This window comes from Podarcis tiliguerta (genome assembly GCF_965153285.1).
Source record: "Podarcis tiliguerta genome assembly, chromosome: 14".
NCBI classification, from domain to species: Eukaryota; Metazoa; Chordata; class Lepidosauria; order Squamata; family Lacertidae; genus Podarcis; species Podarcis tiliguerta.
In genome coordinates, this window is record NC_139547.1 from 35,758,228 (window position 1) to 35,774,231 (window position 16,004).

The 16,004-nt window shown below is 43.5% G+C and overlaps 1 protein-coding gene across 1 annotated transcript in view; it reads right to left on the bottom strand.

Moving 5' to 3' along the window:
• DNAAF8 (dynein axonemal assembly factor 8) overlaps positions 1-16,004 on the bottom strand; it is an 89,867-nt gene that overhangs the window by 54,452 nt on the left and 19,411 nt on the right. The window contains 3 exon segments of the mRNA XM_083412628.1: positions 2,259-2,453; positions 13,390-13,534; positions 15,333-15,668. Of these exon segments, the coding sequence (XP_083268754.1) occupies positions 2,259-2,453; positions 13,390-13,534; positions 15,333-15,668 (676 nt within the window).

Here is a 16,004-nt window from a genome sequence, read left to right on the forward strand (position 1 = left end):
GCAAGCACAACTGCCTTGTTCTTCTGTAAACTCAGACTAGAACCCTTTCCTATATTTCTTACAATAATTATTTCCTTACCTACGAGCATCTTGTGCAAGTAGCTGCAACAGGTAAAGTCTTTTCCCCCCCCAACCAGATTCACAAGCCAAACACTACAGATTTTGTATAATAAAGGGCTTCAACAGGTAATCAAACCAGTTATCCCAGTAGATTTAGAATTGCAGCCTTCAAATACCCAGGCTTAATGAAGCAACTTTCTATGCATGCCTACCTGCTGGAAGTAAGTCCCACTGAAATCAGTGGAGACTGTCTTCTGAGTAGACATGTATAAGATTTCCAGGTTAAGTTTCCCACTGAAATTGACTGAGCATAAAAAGTGCTTAACTTTGGCTGGATCGTGCTCGAGCAGTCAAATGCATTTAAATTATTAAATCATTTTAAACATTGATTTTTTTTCAAATGAAATTTTTAAAAAATAAACACTGCCAAGCTTTGGTCAATTATTCTGGTGCCTTTCAGACCGCTGACCAGAACACTGAAAGTAGGAGTAAGCATTTTGCTTATTATTGAGAAATAGGATAGAATAATGCCTGCATGATTCCCCTTATGGGTTAGAGGCTTTCATTCTTTAGAAAAAGAAAAAGAAGCTGAAAATTCAGAGAAGAGTTCAAATATTATTTACTAATAAATTAAATTAAATTCATCACCTGCCCTTCACCAGCAGATTGAGGGCAGGTTAAAAACATTTAAAATTAAAAACAGTTTAAAATATTACAATCACTTGAACAAGGTGGGTCTTGAAAACACACATCAGGAATACTCAAAGAGAAGGGAGTCCAAGATGGGTGGGAGTTTCTTAAAGGTGAAATACTGAAGGCACAAAAGCAGACTATACCAGAAAAGTGGAAGACTTCTAAAGAAACTGTGCGGCTGCATAAAGAGCTTACAGATAAGCTGAGTTTTAAGAAGGGCATGTATAAGAAATGGAAGAAAAAGGAAATCACGAAGGAGGAGTATACACTAGTAGCCAATAGTCGCAGGGAGAAGTTCAGAATGAGCTCAGGCTTGCAAGAGAGGCTAAAAATAATTGTAAAAGGTATCTTCGGCTACGTTTGAAGCAAGAGGAAGAACAAGCAAGTAGTAGGTCCTTTGCATAGGGAAGACGGAGAAATGCTACTGCATGACAGAGAGAAGGCAGAACTGCTCAACATATACTTGCCTCTGTCTCCATCTGAAAGGAACCTGGTGATAACAGAACAAATGATGCAAAGTGGGAGCTGCAGCCTAAGATAGGGAAAGAGGTGGCTACTTTAAATGAATTGAGATCTGCAGGGCCTGATGACCTGTACCCAAGGGTACTAAAGAAGCTTGTGGATGTAATCTCAGAGCCTCTGTCTATGATCATTGAGAATTCTTGGAGAACAAGTGAGGTCCCTGAAGATTGGAGGCAGGCAGATGCTGTCCCCATCTGACTGGATGGCCAGCTGTAATGGGGCACCCCATAGCCGCCTTTGACTGGACTTAACCATCGAGGGGTCCTTTACTTTTACCTTTTGTCTTAATTGAGATTCCTGCATTGCAGGGAGCTGGATTAGATGACCCTCTGAGTCTCTTCTAAGTCTACAATTCTATGATTTTACCACCTCGTGTCAAAGCCCAGGGTAATGAGATGCGTCTTTAGCATTTGCCCAAAGCTGCACAGGTTGATTTCATCTTACACAGCTTTTACAAACACGACCGAGGCTTTACACGTATCATCAAAACTTGGAAAGCAAATAAAAGGGGGCAGGAGAGCAGGAAAAACCTAATAGAAGGGCCGCCCAAGATTTCACAGGATCCCCCTGCTTAAAAAGTACTTTCCGTGTCATGTTTTCCAGCCATGGAAGGAACATTTTAAGCCTTGCTTATCGGACTCTGGGAAGGTCACACAAGGCTTCTGGAATCATAGAATTGTAGAGTTGGAAGGGACCCCGCGAGTCATCTAGCCCAACCCCCTGCAATGCAGGAAAATTTTGCCTACCGTGGGGCTCAAGCCCATGGGATTCAGATCCTTGTGCTCTTACCAGCTGAACTCTCCTGCTGTCCTAATCTTCTCGCAAGATCCATTATGGCTAGTAGCAAGCTTCTGATTTATGGGAAATCTCACATATCTGCACTGCAGCTTTATATCTCCCTTTTCATCTGGCTAAGAGATTGTCCTGCAAAGACGCCTGCCTCCAGTTTGCAACACTTCCTAGAAGCTATTTGTTCCACTCACCAGAGACAGGAGCCAGGTCACAACTGCAGGGTAGATGCTAGCTGCTGCCAAGGGGGTTCCGGGAAAGAAGCTGGTCTGCTGGCAGCAAGGGGCAACTTGTCCGCAGCTAGATAACCGAATGGTCATGAGCAGCATCTCTCTTTTGGCGCCTTTTGGGGTGGGTAGCGTGTTGACAGGGGCAAGGTAGGAGGCCTCCTGTTAAAAGAGAGCGGGGATATCAAACTCAAACAACAATTGCACCACACCTGTAAAGCACTCTGAGAACTACTTTAGACAGTGTCGGCTTCCCACAAAGAATTATGAGAGCTGTAGTCTGTTAAAAATGCGAGGAGTTGATAGGAGACCCCTAGCTTCCCTCCCAAAGCTACAATTCCCAAAATTTCCTGTGAAGAGGGAGTGACCGTCAAACCACTCTTGGAAGTGTTGCTTTGGGAGGGGAATTCGTCAAGGATTAGATGGGTCATTTGCCTGATCCAGCAAGCTCTTTTTATGTTCTCTGTAGAAAATGTGAGGAAATAAATCAAACTTTCTGGTGAAAGAATACAGAAGGTGGACTTAAAGGACTGTCATTTTGGCTTTGGGATACAGAACAGTTAAGATTTGGAGAGGTTTCTAGAAAATTGCTTATGGACAGGTCTAAGCGTATCCTTCGCTGTTATTTTCACCCCAGCTTTGGTCATGGCAACTTAGCAGGCAATCATTGACGAGTGGCAAATTACTGACTGCAGACATCTGCCAAATGATACATCTGCTGCACACTTCTAAATGGGAACTGACTTCTCTAGGCAGTTTAGCAGTTCCGGAGAAATCCTCCGGCAGCCAGCGGCTCCCTCTGCCTTTTTGGTGAGATGTCTCCCCCTTTGCACACTCCATAGGAGCCATGTGTGAAAACAAGAGGGCACAGAAAATGCATTGGGTGACTGAGTTTTGGGCTGGTCACAGAAACTGCTGAAACTTAATGCAAGTCTCAAGTCTCAAAGCACTTCTTTGATTGAGTAGCAGCACTGTTATTATTAAAATGCATATGCCACACTTTGTCAAAAGTCCAGAGGGCAATCTAGAACATAGAAGATAATAAACTATATCAATACATAACTTTACATTCATACCAAAAATTGAAAGCTATTATATAAATACAAGTCATAAAAATAAGCAACACATCTTATAGATAATACAAAATAGTAGAATCCAGCACCTCAGGGTGGCCCTGATTCAATCCAGTGTGATCCCGGGACCCAAATAAATTCAGAGGCATTGCACATTATTTAATTAGGGTTTTAAACCCTAATTAAATATGTGATTAGATGGCCTGTAAGCATCTCCACTCCTCCTCTCCTCTCCACTGGACTGCCCCTCCCCGATCACTCCAGATAGACCTCATTCAACCTGGGGTTGCCTCAACCCAATTCGGCTGAATCCCGGGTTAACCCAAACTGACCCAATTCAATTCACGATCCAAGTAGTACACAGACCTGCTACATAATTTCTAATACATAATGAACATAATGAATGCATACTAAGCAGCTATATAATATACACACGTTCAGAAAGAGACATCTTTCCTTATATGCCCTTCCGAGGATCACAGAACAGCTGTTTATGTGAGGCTTCATTCATTTTATCCTAACAACCCCCCTGTGAAGCAGATTAGTCAGAAAGGCAAGTCAACCTGCCCAAGGCTGCCTAGGGAGCTTCACAGCTATGTCGGCACAAGACCACCAAGTGAACTGGAGACTCTAGCAGCAAGGCCACACTCTCACCCTGGACTACTGAGGGCAGTTCTAAGATAAGGTTACCAGATGTCCCCGTTTCCCGGGGACAGTCCCCAGATTTACAAATCAGTCCCTATACAAAATCCATTGAAGTTATAAAGTGTCCCCAGATTCATTGAAACAAATTTGGTAATCTTATTCTAAGACAGAGCAGCATTGTCTTGGTAATGGCCTGAGATGTTACAGATGTTCTTCAGCCCATCGCAATCAGATGACCTGAGGGACCAATTCAGGCCTAGCTAGCCTTTTTACGTAACTGCTGTTCCAGGCTTGGCTCCTCAGTTTGAGCCACTCACCACTGACGGAAGCTGCTGAAAATATCTTCCCTCTGAAGAACATGACCACAGGCCCATCTTTGGCCATGCCATCTGCCTGTGATGCTCTGGATATTCCAGCCCATGGATCCCACAATAGCAGTTGGCTGAGGTCTGACGGAGGCGTCTCAGTCGCCTACTGAAATCAGATTGAAGGGAGATCTCTGGGAGATTTGCAGTAGATTGGCAAGGATTCTGACACCCAGCCGTTAGGAAATTAGACTGCTTAGACTGCTGAAAGCTTAGGGTAACCAGGAATGGGCTTTTATGCAGAATGAGTTTGTGGATTTTGTGGTTCTAGTAAAACACAAAGCAGATCCCAGAAGCCTGAAGTCTGCCTTCCTTGCTCCAGAAGAAGAGTCAAACCTTACAACCCAATCATCAACACTGATTTATTTAGAGCATTTGTTCCCCACTCTTCTGCCAAAAAGGGTGCCAGAACAGCTTACACACAATCAATTAAAACAAGACAGTTCCTGCCTACAGGCGTACAATCTCAAAAAGTGTCACACAAGGGGAAAGGGACAAGGGAGGGGGGCACCGATTCTTAAGTAGTAGTTATTATAATCATCAGCTGGCATAGAAACAGCTCAGGGAAGGTGGTGCCTGAAGGAACCGGTCTGTTGGCAAAGTCTTTTGGCAATGAGCCCTGCTTCTCATCTCTCCCACTGAGGGAGCCTGGTGCAATGGCTGCTGCCAGGTGACACTTGAGGAAGAGAAAAATTTGTTTGCACCAATGTTTTTATCTGTAATATTGGCATACCAGCATTAATAACAAGTTATTTCAGTGTGTGTGTGTGTGTTATGTGATATTGCCTGATCTGGCAATCAGCCAGTGGCTGGATCTTGTAGCGGTAATTTAACACCAGCCCACTTCTGGTCATGTGGTACAGCGGTTAGAGGAAGATCCAGCAGGAAGGCTCCAGACTGTCAGTATTTTGTGGGAGGCAAGTGCCTTCTGGGAAAATTAGATGTGTGCAATTGAAGAAGGGATTCAAGCGCTCTGTTGGCAACAGATCATCTTTTTTAAAAGTAACAGGCTTTTTGCGGTTAGGAAAGTGACAGGGAAAATGCATTGAAAAACATGGAGGGAATGAATGATTAACAGAAAGATAGACAAATGCCATGCAAAGCAGGGTGAATGATTATTGCTGTATGATCTCCCTACAAACAAATAAAAATGAATGCTGTATAAAAGAGCAGTTCTAATGTAACTTGTGCCCGCACTTTGTGCAAGCAAATCAGGATGAATGCTCAATAAGTAGGTTGTTAGGAGGAGCCCCTAGTTCTAAATTGCTAGTGTTCAGGATGGGACACAAAGCAGTGTGCTGCCCTGTCTGTCCGTTGTGCAACTTGGACTGGAAGCACCACCAACACAACCCTGCTTCCTCTGCATTGCTTATGCACATGAACTCAGGAGTTAAGTCAGTCTCTCCAATGAGATGCAGCTAATTTTTATTACTGAATAAAAACATTTTGGAAATGTCAACTGTGTGTTTCTTTCCATTCTTTGGGGAAGGCTAAAATAATGACAATGCCATCTGTTCACAGATCCAAACTTCCACATTAAGTTGTAAAATAAACCCTGGAACCTCGGTGACAATTGCTTTGTGACGGCAAAAAGAGTAATAATAATAATAATCCTGCATTCAACGGGCCGGACATACTGTAATTAGAGAAGAAACTGGCCGTAAAGAAGTGGGCAATACTGACAGTAATGGTCTAAACGGTCTTCCAGTTAACGCACTTTACTATGGAATTCTGCATTCCGTAAAACTAGCAGTTGCCTCCATATTAAGCATGGTGGGGTCACTGATCTGCAACATACGACTCCGTTAGGACAGCTTTGAGATTTCTGGATCTCAGCTGTGCTGCTTTTTGTTTTCAAATGGGCAATGGACCTCAAAGGGAAGTAATTGAAAAATGTAGGCAAAATATGGCTTCAGATATTTAAAATGCCAAAATGAGTGCTTAATTTGCTGAACTCTGTAGCTTCTTTCATTATACTTTTGTGGCTGTGAGTATACAGTGATCTCATAACAGAGTGGGGGGGGCAGATCAGCTGTTGGGTTCAAATTCTGCTCAATCTTCCACTTTCTAGTCCTTATAGTTGCAACAATATACTCTAGGAATAGGAAGGGGCGGCTACAAAGCCTTGTATATCTTCTTCCTCCATGTGCCATGACCACCAGAAACAGAAAAAAATATGCCAAAAAGTTTTTCTTAAAAAAGCATAATAATTTATGCAAAATATGAACTTGCACAGATAGACATGGAGTTGTTCCTCCTCAGGTGCCCACAAACATGGCTGCCTATGATTGATGCCTTTGTATGCTACTTTCCCATCCAAATTCTCTTATCTTCTGCACCACACTGCCCAGGAATATACAAATACATGCACATTTGTATGGTAAACTCTCAAAGAGAGACTAATCTGTTGTTGTTGTTACTAAGGAGACCTGGGTGACAAAAAACCCCGCAACCAACCACGTTTAAAAGCCTTGTTGGAAAAGGAAGACCTTCAGGTAGGTGCCAAAAAGACAACAGAGACGGTTTAGTTTTAAACTGTTTAAAATATTGTGTTTCAATGTTGGGACCTGCCCTGAAGTGTAGGGGAGGTAATAAAAACATACAGAAATAAATAATATTCAAGGGGAGGGAATTCCAAAGGTTTAGGTGCCACAACACTAAAGATTCGATTCCTATATCATGCGTAACAGACCTTTTGATAAGGTGTTATCTACAGACGGGCCTCACCCGCTCAGAACAGTGATCGATGGGGTATATAAGGGGTGAGACGATCTTTCTGGCATCCTACCCCAAGCTGTTGTTGTTGTTTAGTCGTTTAGTCGTGTCTGACTCTTCGTGACCCCATGGACCAGAGCACGCCAAGCACTCCTGTCTTCCACCGCCTCCCGCAGTTGGGTCAAACTCATGCTGGTAGCTTCGAGAACACTGTCCAACCATCTTGTCCTCTGTCGCCCCCTTCTCCTTGTGCCCTCCATCTTTCCCAACATCAGGGTCTCTTCCAGGGAGTCTTCTCTTCTCATGAGGTGGCCAAAGTATTGGAGCCTCAACTTCACAATCTGTCCATCCAGTGAGCACTCAGGGCTGATTTCCTTAAGAATGGATACGTTTGATCTTCTTGCAGTCCATGGGACTCTCAAGAGTCTCCTACAGCACCATAATTCAAAAGCATCAATTCTTCGGCGATCAGCCTTCTTGATGGTCCAGCTCTCACTTCCATACATCACTACTGGGAAAACCATAGCTTTAACTATACGGACCTTTGTTGGCAAGGTGATGTCTCTACTTTTTAAGATGCTGTCTAGGTTTGCCATCGCCTTTCTCCCAAGGAGCAGGCGTCTTTTAATTTCGTGACTGCTGTCACCATCTGCAGTGATCATGGAGCCCAAAAAAGTAAAATCTCTCACTGCCTCCATTTCTTCCCCTTCTATTTTGCCAGGAGGTGATGGGATCAGTGGCCATGATCTTCGTTTTTTTGATGCTGAGCTTCAGACCATATTTTGCGCTCTCCTCTTTCACATTCATTAAAAGGTTCTTTAATTCCTCCTCACTTTCTGCCATCAAAGTTGTGTCATCTGCATATCTGAGGTTGTTGATATTTCTTCCGGCGATCTTAATTCCGGCTTGGGATTCATCCAGTCCAGCCTTTCGCATGATGAATTCTGCATATAAGTTAAATAACCAGGGAGACAATATCTTTCTGGCATCCTACCCCAAGCTGTAGGGGGCTTTATATATCAGAACCAGCATCTTGAACTCAGCCTGCTAACGAATTCATCTGTGCAAAAGTTCCTGCTCTGCTTGGTGATAAGGGTGCACGAAAGTCCCTTGCAAAGCGGTGCCTGGGGTTTCGCTGTGGGGAAACTTGCTTTACTCAGTGCCTCTCCTTTGTCAGCCTCTTCTGAAAGATTCCAGCGAAGCAGTTGGATCAGCACATGGGGACCTCTGCTGGCCACCCAATCAATATGGACAAAAGTGTAGAGTGTAGTCGTTTTTTAAAAAAATAAAGCTCACGGCAGCTTTCCCCTTAAGTCAAAGCAACAAGTAGTTTGGGCTGTCAAATTCTATCAGGAATAGCTTCCATAGGAAAGCTAAAAGGTCATTTAAATCAACTCCGAGATGAAGCGAGGCTTAGAAGAGACTTAATTCTTCATATCTTTATAAGGTCATTAAAAAAAATTCTAATTAGAGAAAGAGAACCAAAAGGAGGTTGAACTGGGGAGAGCCTCAGGGGCTTCGTGTATTTCATTCTCATAATTGGGAAAACTGGCAAAGGCTCATCTGCGACAAAAGAGGTTAAGCTGAGCTCCTTCCTAGCATGTCTAACCTCACATCACCCATAAAAAAAAGTGCACCATGTTGATTCTTAGGTCCCAAATCCAGTAATAAAGCCGTCCTGACTCCTACCCAACATGCGCAGACACAGACACTTACTTCTGAGAAAGAAAAGGAGCTGAAAGGACTACAAACCAGAAGGGGAAAGGAAGGGAGTTTAAATCCAAATATTCTGGGATACCACAACACCAATGATTTACTCTTAAAGCAGGCTTACAAGTTAGCTCAAGGAAGTGATTACCCCATTAAGAATTGTGCCTGTGTCATTTTGTGGCCTAGCAGAAAAATTGATGTTTTGAAAGGCTTTCCCGAGACGCTCCACAAAAGCATTTCCTGGTGACCATGCAACTGTGTGTTTACGTGCCTGACTTAATTCAGCTGTTAATTTATCAAAAACCAACTCTGTGCAAGGTACCCTTAACCAGAATGAGTGTTGGAGCTCTGATTACCTCGCTGCCAAATTCCATTTTTATACAACCAGCCACAGAACTGAATCTGCACACAGATTAGCTCCCAATTTAGCTCGACCAGACCAAATTTAATTCACAGTTAACATTTCCGCAACGTCAAAAGGAACAGAAGCAGAAAAGGGATTCCACAAAAGAACAGAGGGCTCTGCCTCCCTATAGGCAGCGCAGAGGGGTGAGCTAAGGATAGAGAGAGCGCACAATGTCTAGATTTCCCTCCTGGCACTAAATGAGCCGAGACCATTAATGTAATTGCTAATGTACTTTTATTTTTATTTTATTTTTTTTGAACAAGAGGAAGAGTGTTACTTTCTAAGCACCTTCATTAGGCAGTGAAGGGCTTCTAAGCTCCTCCAGTGTAATTACCATTCAACTCAATTACTGAGATGTATTATGAACGACCAGCAAGATTACAGTATTCCAGGTCTAGGGGAGTCACTCCTAATCTACATGCCACACCAGAATGACATAAAAGAACCACGAGGCAACCTTAGAAATAAAGGAAATAATTTAAGCCTCCCTTGGGAGCACAAAGCTCTTCCTCCGGGTCGACGTTTCCTTCTCTCTTCCTGCATGATTCGCTACTCTGGCCTTGACACAACATGCAGTAGGTGATAGGTTCAATTCTCAACATCTCCAGATATGGCTGGGATAGTGCTCTTCCTGAAATCTTGGAAAGCCGCTGCCATTCAGTATCGACAATACTGAGCTCGATGGACCAATGGTCTGACTCTGTATAAGACAGATTCCTGTGTTCCTAAAAGGAGTAGTCCAAAGGCCAGCTGGGCCAAATATTCCTCTCCATTTCGACTCTTGCAGGAACATTTTTCGCTTGCAAAAGGGCGAGGGAAATTTTTCATCCATTTTCAAGTGGGTGGAGATAACAATAAAAATAATTTAATTTCAAAAATGGGAGGAAGTAATCACCATTTTGAGAAAATGTGGGAGGGGGTTCCAGTTTTGTTTTGAAAACACTCTGTAAAGCTCCGCTACCCCTATCAAGAGGGGGCAAAGTCACAACAAAGAGCAACCCAGTGGCAAAGAAATCTATGAAATGACTCAATAGTCACTGATGTTCCATCGTTACTCTGCATCAGCCCAAGAGAATTGTTGTATCATGGTTGTGTCATCAGGATTGCATTGGTTAAACCCCCTCCCCCCACAATGATGCTGCTTCCAATCATGGTGATTCCGATAAATAATCATCAAGAAATCATGGTGATTTTGATAAATAACCTTCAAGAAATGATCAATCATCAGGACTGATTGCATCATTCCAAGAAAGATTGCAACTGTATCACCGCCCATGGCATTTGCTTAATTCCTAGGGGCATTGCTGGTAAGTAATAAATAAATAAATGGCTGCCTCCACTGTCCCCGCCCCCCAAATATATATTTTATCATCCACTATGAAATAATGATGTTATTTGGCATGTCCTTCTGACCCATCCCTACCCACCAACCTCCCAAAACGGGAGAAAAACTCTGGGCCAAGCACATTACAGTGTGACCAATTTCCACACCAAAAAGAGGACCAAAGAGGTCAAGGATTGGCATAAGTTGTGCATATGTTAATTTATATGTACACATTCAAATTCAGAAATATAATTTAAACAGAAACATGATATATGTCACCACAGTGTGCTTGCTCAGTCTTCCTGGGGACTGGCAACTTCAAGGCCCCTCCTGCTGTCCCTTCTGATGGTTCTTTATCTTTAAATCAAACTAGGACCAGGCAGCCCTTCAAATAAGAGGACTGTCATCTGTAAATAAAGCCCCATGGCCACCTTAACACTTCAGCCCAGGAATCATGGGAACCTGCCTTATACTAAGTCAGACCATTAGTCTATCTAGCTTAGTACTGTCTGCACTGACTTGCAGTGGCTCTCTAGGATTTTAGGCAGGATTATCTCCCTGCTGTACCGTAGGACCTTCTGTGTGCAAAGCAGATGCTCTACCATTGAACCACAGCTCCATGCCTTAAGACTTAGTCTTTGGACTAATGTAAACAGCCCTGCGGTTGGTTTCTTATGTAGACAGAGAAGTAGCCAGCAGGCAAAAGGTAAAAGATGGGGCTGAGAATGGACTGTTTGTCAGAAACCAGATCAGGAAGATAAGGATGGATTGTGAGGGCAAGAAACAGAAGACCCAGTCATGGATGAAGCGAGGTGAACATTTGGTTAGGCCTGCCCAAAAACGGCACATCCGATAATCAACTTGAAAAAAGGGGCACTGTGGAAATGTGGTGCCTCAAAATTTATTTATATTTCTCTTAGTCATGCTCCTTTCCAAATCTCTAAGGACACAGCTGCCAAATTATAACTGCTTTGGTTTCACATGTCAAAACAATTTAATTCTTCAATCTGTGCATGAATCAAAAAGAGGAAGGGAAGAATATTCCAATCTGAGACGCAGAAAGCACGGCTGTCAGACCTGTCTTGAAAAGGACAGCTGCATGTGGACCAGTGATGCCACTGCCTCTTCCCTTTCTAAATGTTTTATTAGCAGATGTTTATGAAGAATAAGGAGCTGTCAGACAGAAGAGGCATGCGTGGATTGCAAGCTGCGTGGAGCTCTTCAGAACCTGCCACTGTGCTAACGGTGTATTGTGAAGTGAGCTGTAAGTGAAAGAGTTCTCTCTTTATTATTGATTAAAACAGAAGAATAGAGTCTACTGATCAGATTTGCAGATGACACAAACCTGTGGAGGGCTGCTAAAATAAAAACTAAGACTCTGTAGGATACGGTTGAATATGAAATGATCTTGATAAATGACAGAACTGCAGAGAAAGGGAAACTGAATGAAGACAGATGTAAAATATCAGAGAGTGTGAGATTGTAGACTCAACAGCTCATTCTTTTCTTCTCTTTGGGTCAACAAGAGAACAGGCACTTTTCAGTCTGAACATGCAATGCTCCTACTTGGATACAGCTGACATGACCCTGGTCTAAAGAACAACTCGGAGACCTAAAGGTGAAAGCTGACCCAAAGCAATGGAATGTTCCAAGATTCAGATGAAGCCCTGGCTGCCAAAGAGGAGTGAATGGCAGATCTAGAAGTCAGTGAGTGGATAGCCTTCAAACGGTGGCTAGGGACCCTGTACTATGTAAGTCACAGCCTGGTCCAAGGTGGATCATGACAGCAGCATTACCACCATGAAAATATTTGGTTTAAAAAAAATAAGAAAGGGATCCCTAAATGTGTGTTTACGTTAAAGGTTGGTCCTGAGTTTGAAAAGATGGGAGACTACTAGCCTAAACCATTTGATGAGTTGTCCTGCCAACTGCCCAAGATGTCTCATTCCGCTCCAGAAACCTGCTCTTCAGAGCTGGGAGGGATATTGTAAGGCTCCTGCTGGGGACAGGCCCACTGAAATGAATGAACCCAAGTTAGTCTTGCTCATTAATTTCAGTGGGTCTACTCTCAGTAGGACTAACATTGGATGCAACCCAAGATATAGAGAGCCCCAGGGCAGAATATTTGAGCAGCCAATTGAGATCTCACAATTTTAGCTTTGTACTTTATTGAAGCAACTGGTTACCATTTGGGAGCTGTCCGTAGTCCTGAAGATTATGACTTTGGCCTAGTGGTAAACCAGGGGACAACTTCTGACAGTAGTGTGCATATGTGTCACATAACTAAATGCTCCTCCAGAAAATAAACAAACCAGGAAAATGACCATGCTGTGAAGAAGTTTAGGCTCAGAACCCTGTTCCCTGACATACTGATTTTATTACAAGCATGGAATTGTTTGTACAGAGGAGCATTCAGTTATGAGAGCCCCCACCTTCTGTCTGAAGTGGTATAGATCAAACTATAGTTTACTGCCTCAATGAGAACTAGACCACAGTCTTGTCTATTGGATACTTCTTGTATCTTGCTCTCTGATCAACTTGCTCCTGGCCAAGCACATCCGAAGGGCCACAGGTTGCTTCCTTCAAATACTGTTTCATATACCCTCAAGGAGACCAATTTCTGTGGTCAAAAGGCAGTTTGATAAATCTCTTCCTTAAGTAAACTCTAGCGCAACACTTCTTGCCACTTTGCTGACAGAGTCTGACACTACCCACATTGGGAAAACTCTCCTCAGACTGGCAGTAGCATCCCCAATGCTTTGGCTTTAAATAAACCCAGCCAGAAGACAACCAGGGTTGGAAGGAAGCATGAGATCCCTTTGAGAAGAAGGCTGCTCTCTGGCTATTCTGTGCTACTGACCGTATGGAATAAGACGGGGGTCTGTTCTGCCATGGGCTGCTTTCCAGTGGTGGAGTGCTGAGGTTTTAAGTTTTCCAGCTGCTCCCTGAGCCTCTGTTTCCTGCGCTTCTCTTCTGCCTGCTTTTCTTTTTGGCTTTCTTCTGTCCTACAAAATGCAAGGAGAGGGACATCATGTTGCATTTTTATTCCAGTTACATGGTGACCTTGCCACCATAGGGAAAAAAGCTATCAATGGCTACTAGCCATGATGACTATGTTTTACCTCCACTGTTAGAGGCTGTATGCCACTTAATGTCAGTTGCTGGGACTCACAAGTGAAGAGAGAGCTGCTGAACTCAGGTCCTGTGCTTTTGAGATTCCCATGGGTATCTGGCTGACCACTGTGAAAACCAGGATGTTGGACTACATGGTCCTTTGGTCTAATCCAGCTGGCTCATCCTACGTTCTTCCAGTGTCATACCTGGCCCTGACCTCATGCCATACACTGTGTCCTCAAAGGGCAAGCCAGATGCTCCAGCACTCAAGGGCCTCAAAGAACAGGCTGCATCTCTTGGAACCAAGGCTGAAAAGTTCATTGAAGGGCCCTCCTAGTCTCTGGATCATGTTTTGGATTTTGACCTTGATTTATTGAACACAGGAACAATCCTAATTTCACTTTCATTCAACCCATCTCCTTTTTCTTATTTCCCAAGCTAGGCTTTCCTTAGCTGCCCCCAATCCCTGTGTCCCATATGCCACTGACTAGTGTACACTTCTTATTACACATTAGACTAAACGACCATCATCTACTGTTCTGAGCTGGTGTTATTTGATTGTTAAAGCATCAGGCCCAAAGTGCAGAGAGATGGTCCTTTATCTGCTGAGTGCTGCTTGTATGAAAATTGCTTATAATTGGAAGAATTCCCAGAATCCTCATACTGGACAACTGGCTAAATAAAGCATGGGATGTAGCTTGCATGGTCAAACAAACCAATATCATCAGAACTGAGAGAAGGCAGGCAGGATTATGGCCGTTTTGCTGAAAAATTGATCAGCTTTATTCTCTACTAGGGGAATAAGATACAGGGAAATGTGAACCCAGACTCATTGTTGTTGTTGTTGTTTATTAAATTTATATACTACCCATCCTAAGATCACAGGGCGGTTGTTGGGAGTGCTTTGAAGCCAGATTGAATTTATAATTGTAAATAACCTTTAAAGGATTAAAACAATATTTAATTTTGTATTCTTTTTCATTGACTAAAAGTGAGGCTATTTTGTTGAAGATTTTTAGTGTATGACAAAACAGTGGTTAACTTTGGGGGGGTTTGTCAGTTGTGTTATGGTGTCAACATGGTTTTTGTGTTTTTACAATTTTTATTTGTATAATAAAAGGAGCAGGCCCAGGGTGAAAAGGCCCAGGTTCAAACCTCAACTCAGTCATGAAGCTTTCTGGGTGACCTTAGGCATTCACTCTCTTTCAGACTAATCTACCTCACAGGGTCGTTGTGGGGATTAAGGAGTCATGTAAAGGTAAAGGGACCCCTGATCCCAGTCGTGGCCGACTCTGGGGTTGTGGCACTCATCTCGCTTTATTGGCCGAGGAAGCCGGCGTACAGCTTCCGGGTCATGTGGCGAGCATGACTAAGCCGCTTCTGGCGAACCAGAGCAGTGCACAGAAATGCCGTTTACCTTCCCACTGAAGCAGTACCTGTTTATCTACTTGCACTTTGATGTGCTTTCGAACTGCTAGGTTGGCAGGAGCAGGGACTGAGCAATGGGAGCTCACCCCATCGCGGGGATTCAAACCGCCGACCTTCTGATCAGCATGTCCTAGGCTCTGTGGTTTAATCCACAACACCACCCACGTCCCTAAGGAGTCATGTAGGCCAATCTAATTTCCTTGAAGGGAAGGCGAGCTATACTGTAAATACAGTTAATATCTAAAGAACATTCCATGCTACCTGGGGTATACTGTGTCTTTGTCTGCAGAATTTCGAGGTGCCTCTCTGTTTGACCCTTTCTTGGTTTCTTCCTTGAGTTCTCTTGAGCTCCTCACCACACTGTTAAGATCCAGAGCAGAGAAGCTTCTTGCACTAGATTCTGAATTCCCTGGCCCCGTGGAGGTCGGTCTCCTCAGTTTTAGGCTCTGTCTTCTCCTGACTCCCAGCTGGTCATTTTCTTCTGAGCTCTTGAGATTCTGGCACTTTTCCTTGTCCTGGGCAACAGATGAAGACTGAGATATCTTGCGAAAGTAACGGAGCTGCTGCAGCAGAAAGCTTTTCGCAGTGCAACCCTTGCTGTGAATGAAAGCAAAAGAGCTGCTCAGTCAAGCCTTACCTAAAAGATCCTAACTCCGTGGGAGTTGGTTTCAACCATTTTCTGCCTCACTGCCTGGTCAGGGCATTAAAATCAGCAAATTGAACCCAGCCTGGTCATTATTAGCTTGTGGAAACACAGAGGAGGGCTCTACCACTGGCAACAGGAGCATTATAGAATGCCCTCTCTGTTGACATACTCTCCGTATTGGCATACCACCAGCTTTTGAAGATGCACTTGTTCAGGCAACTTTCTGAACCTGAACTTCTTGACCCAATTGTTCTTTGAATTGCTTTAATTGTCATGATTTTAAACAG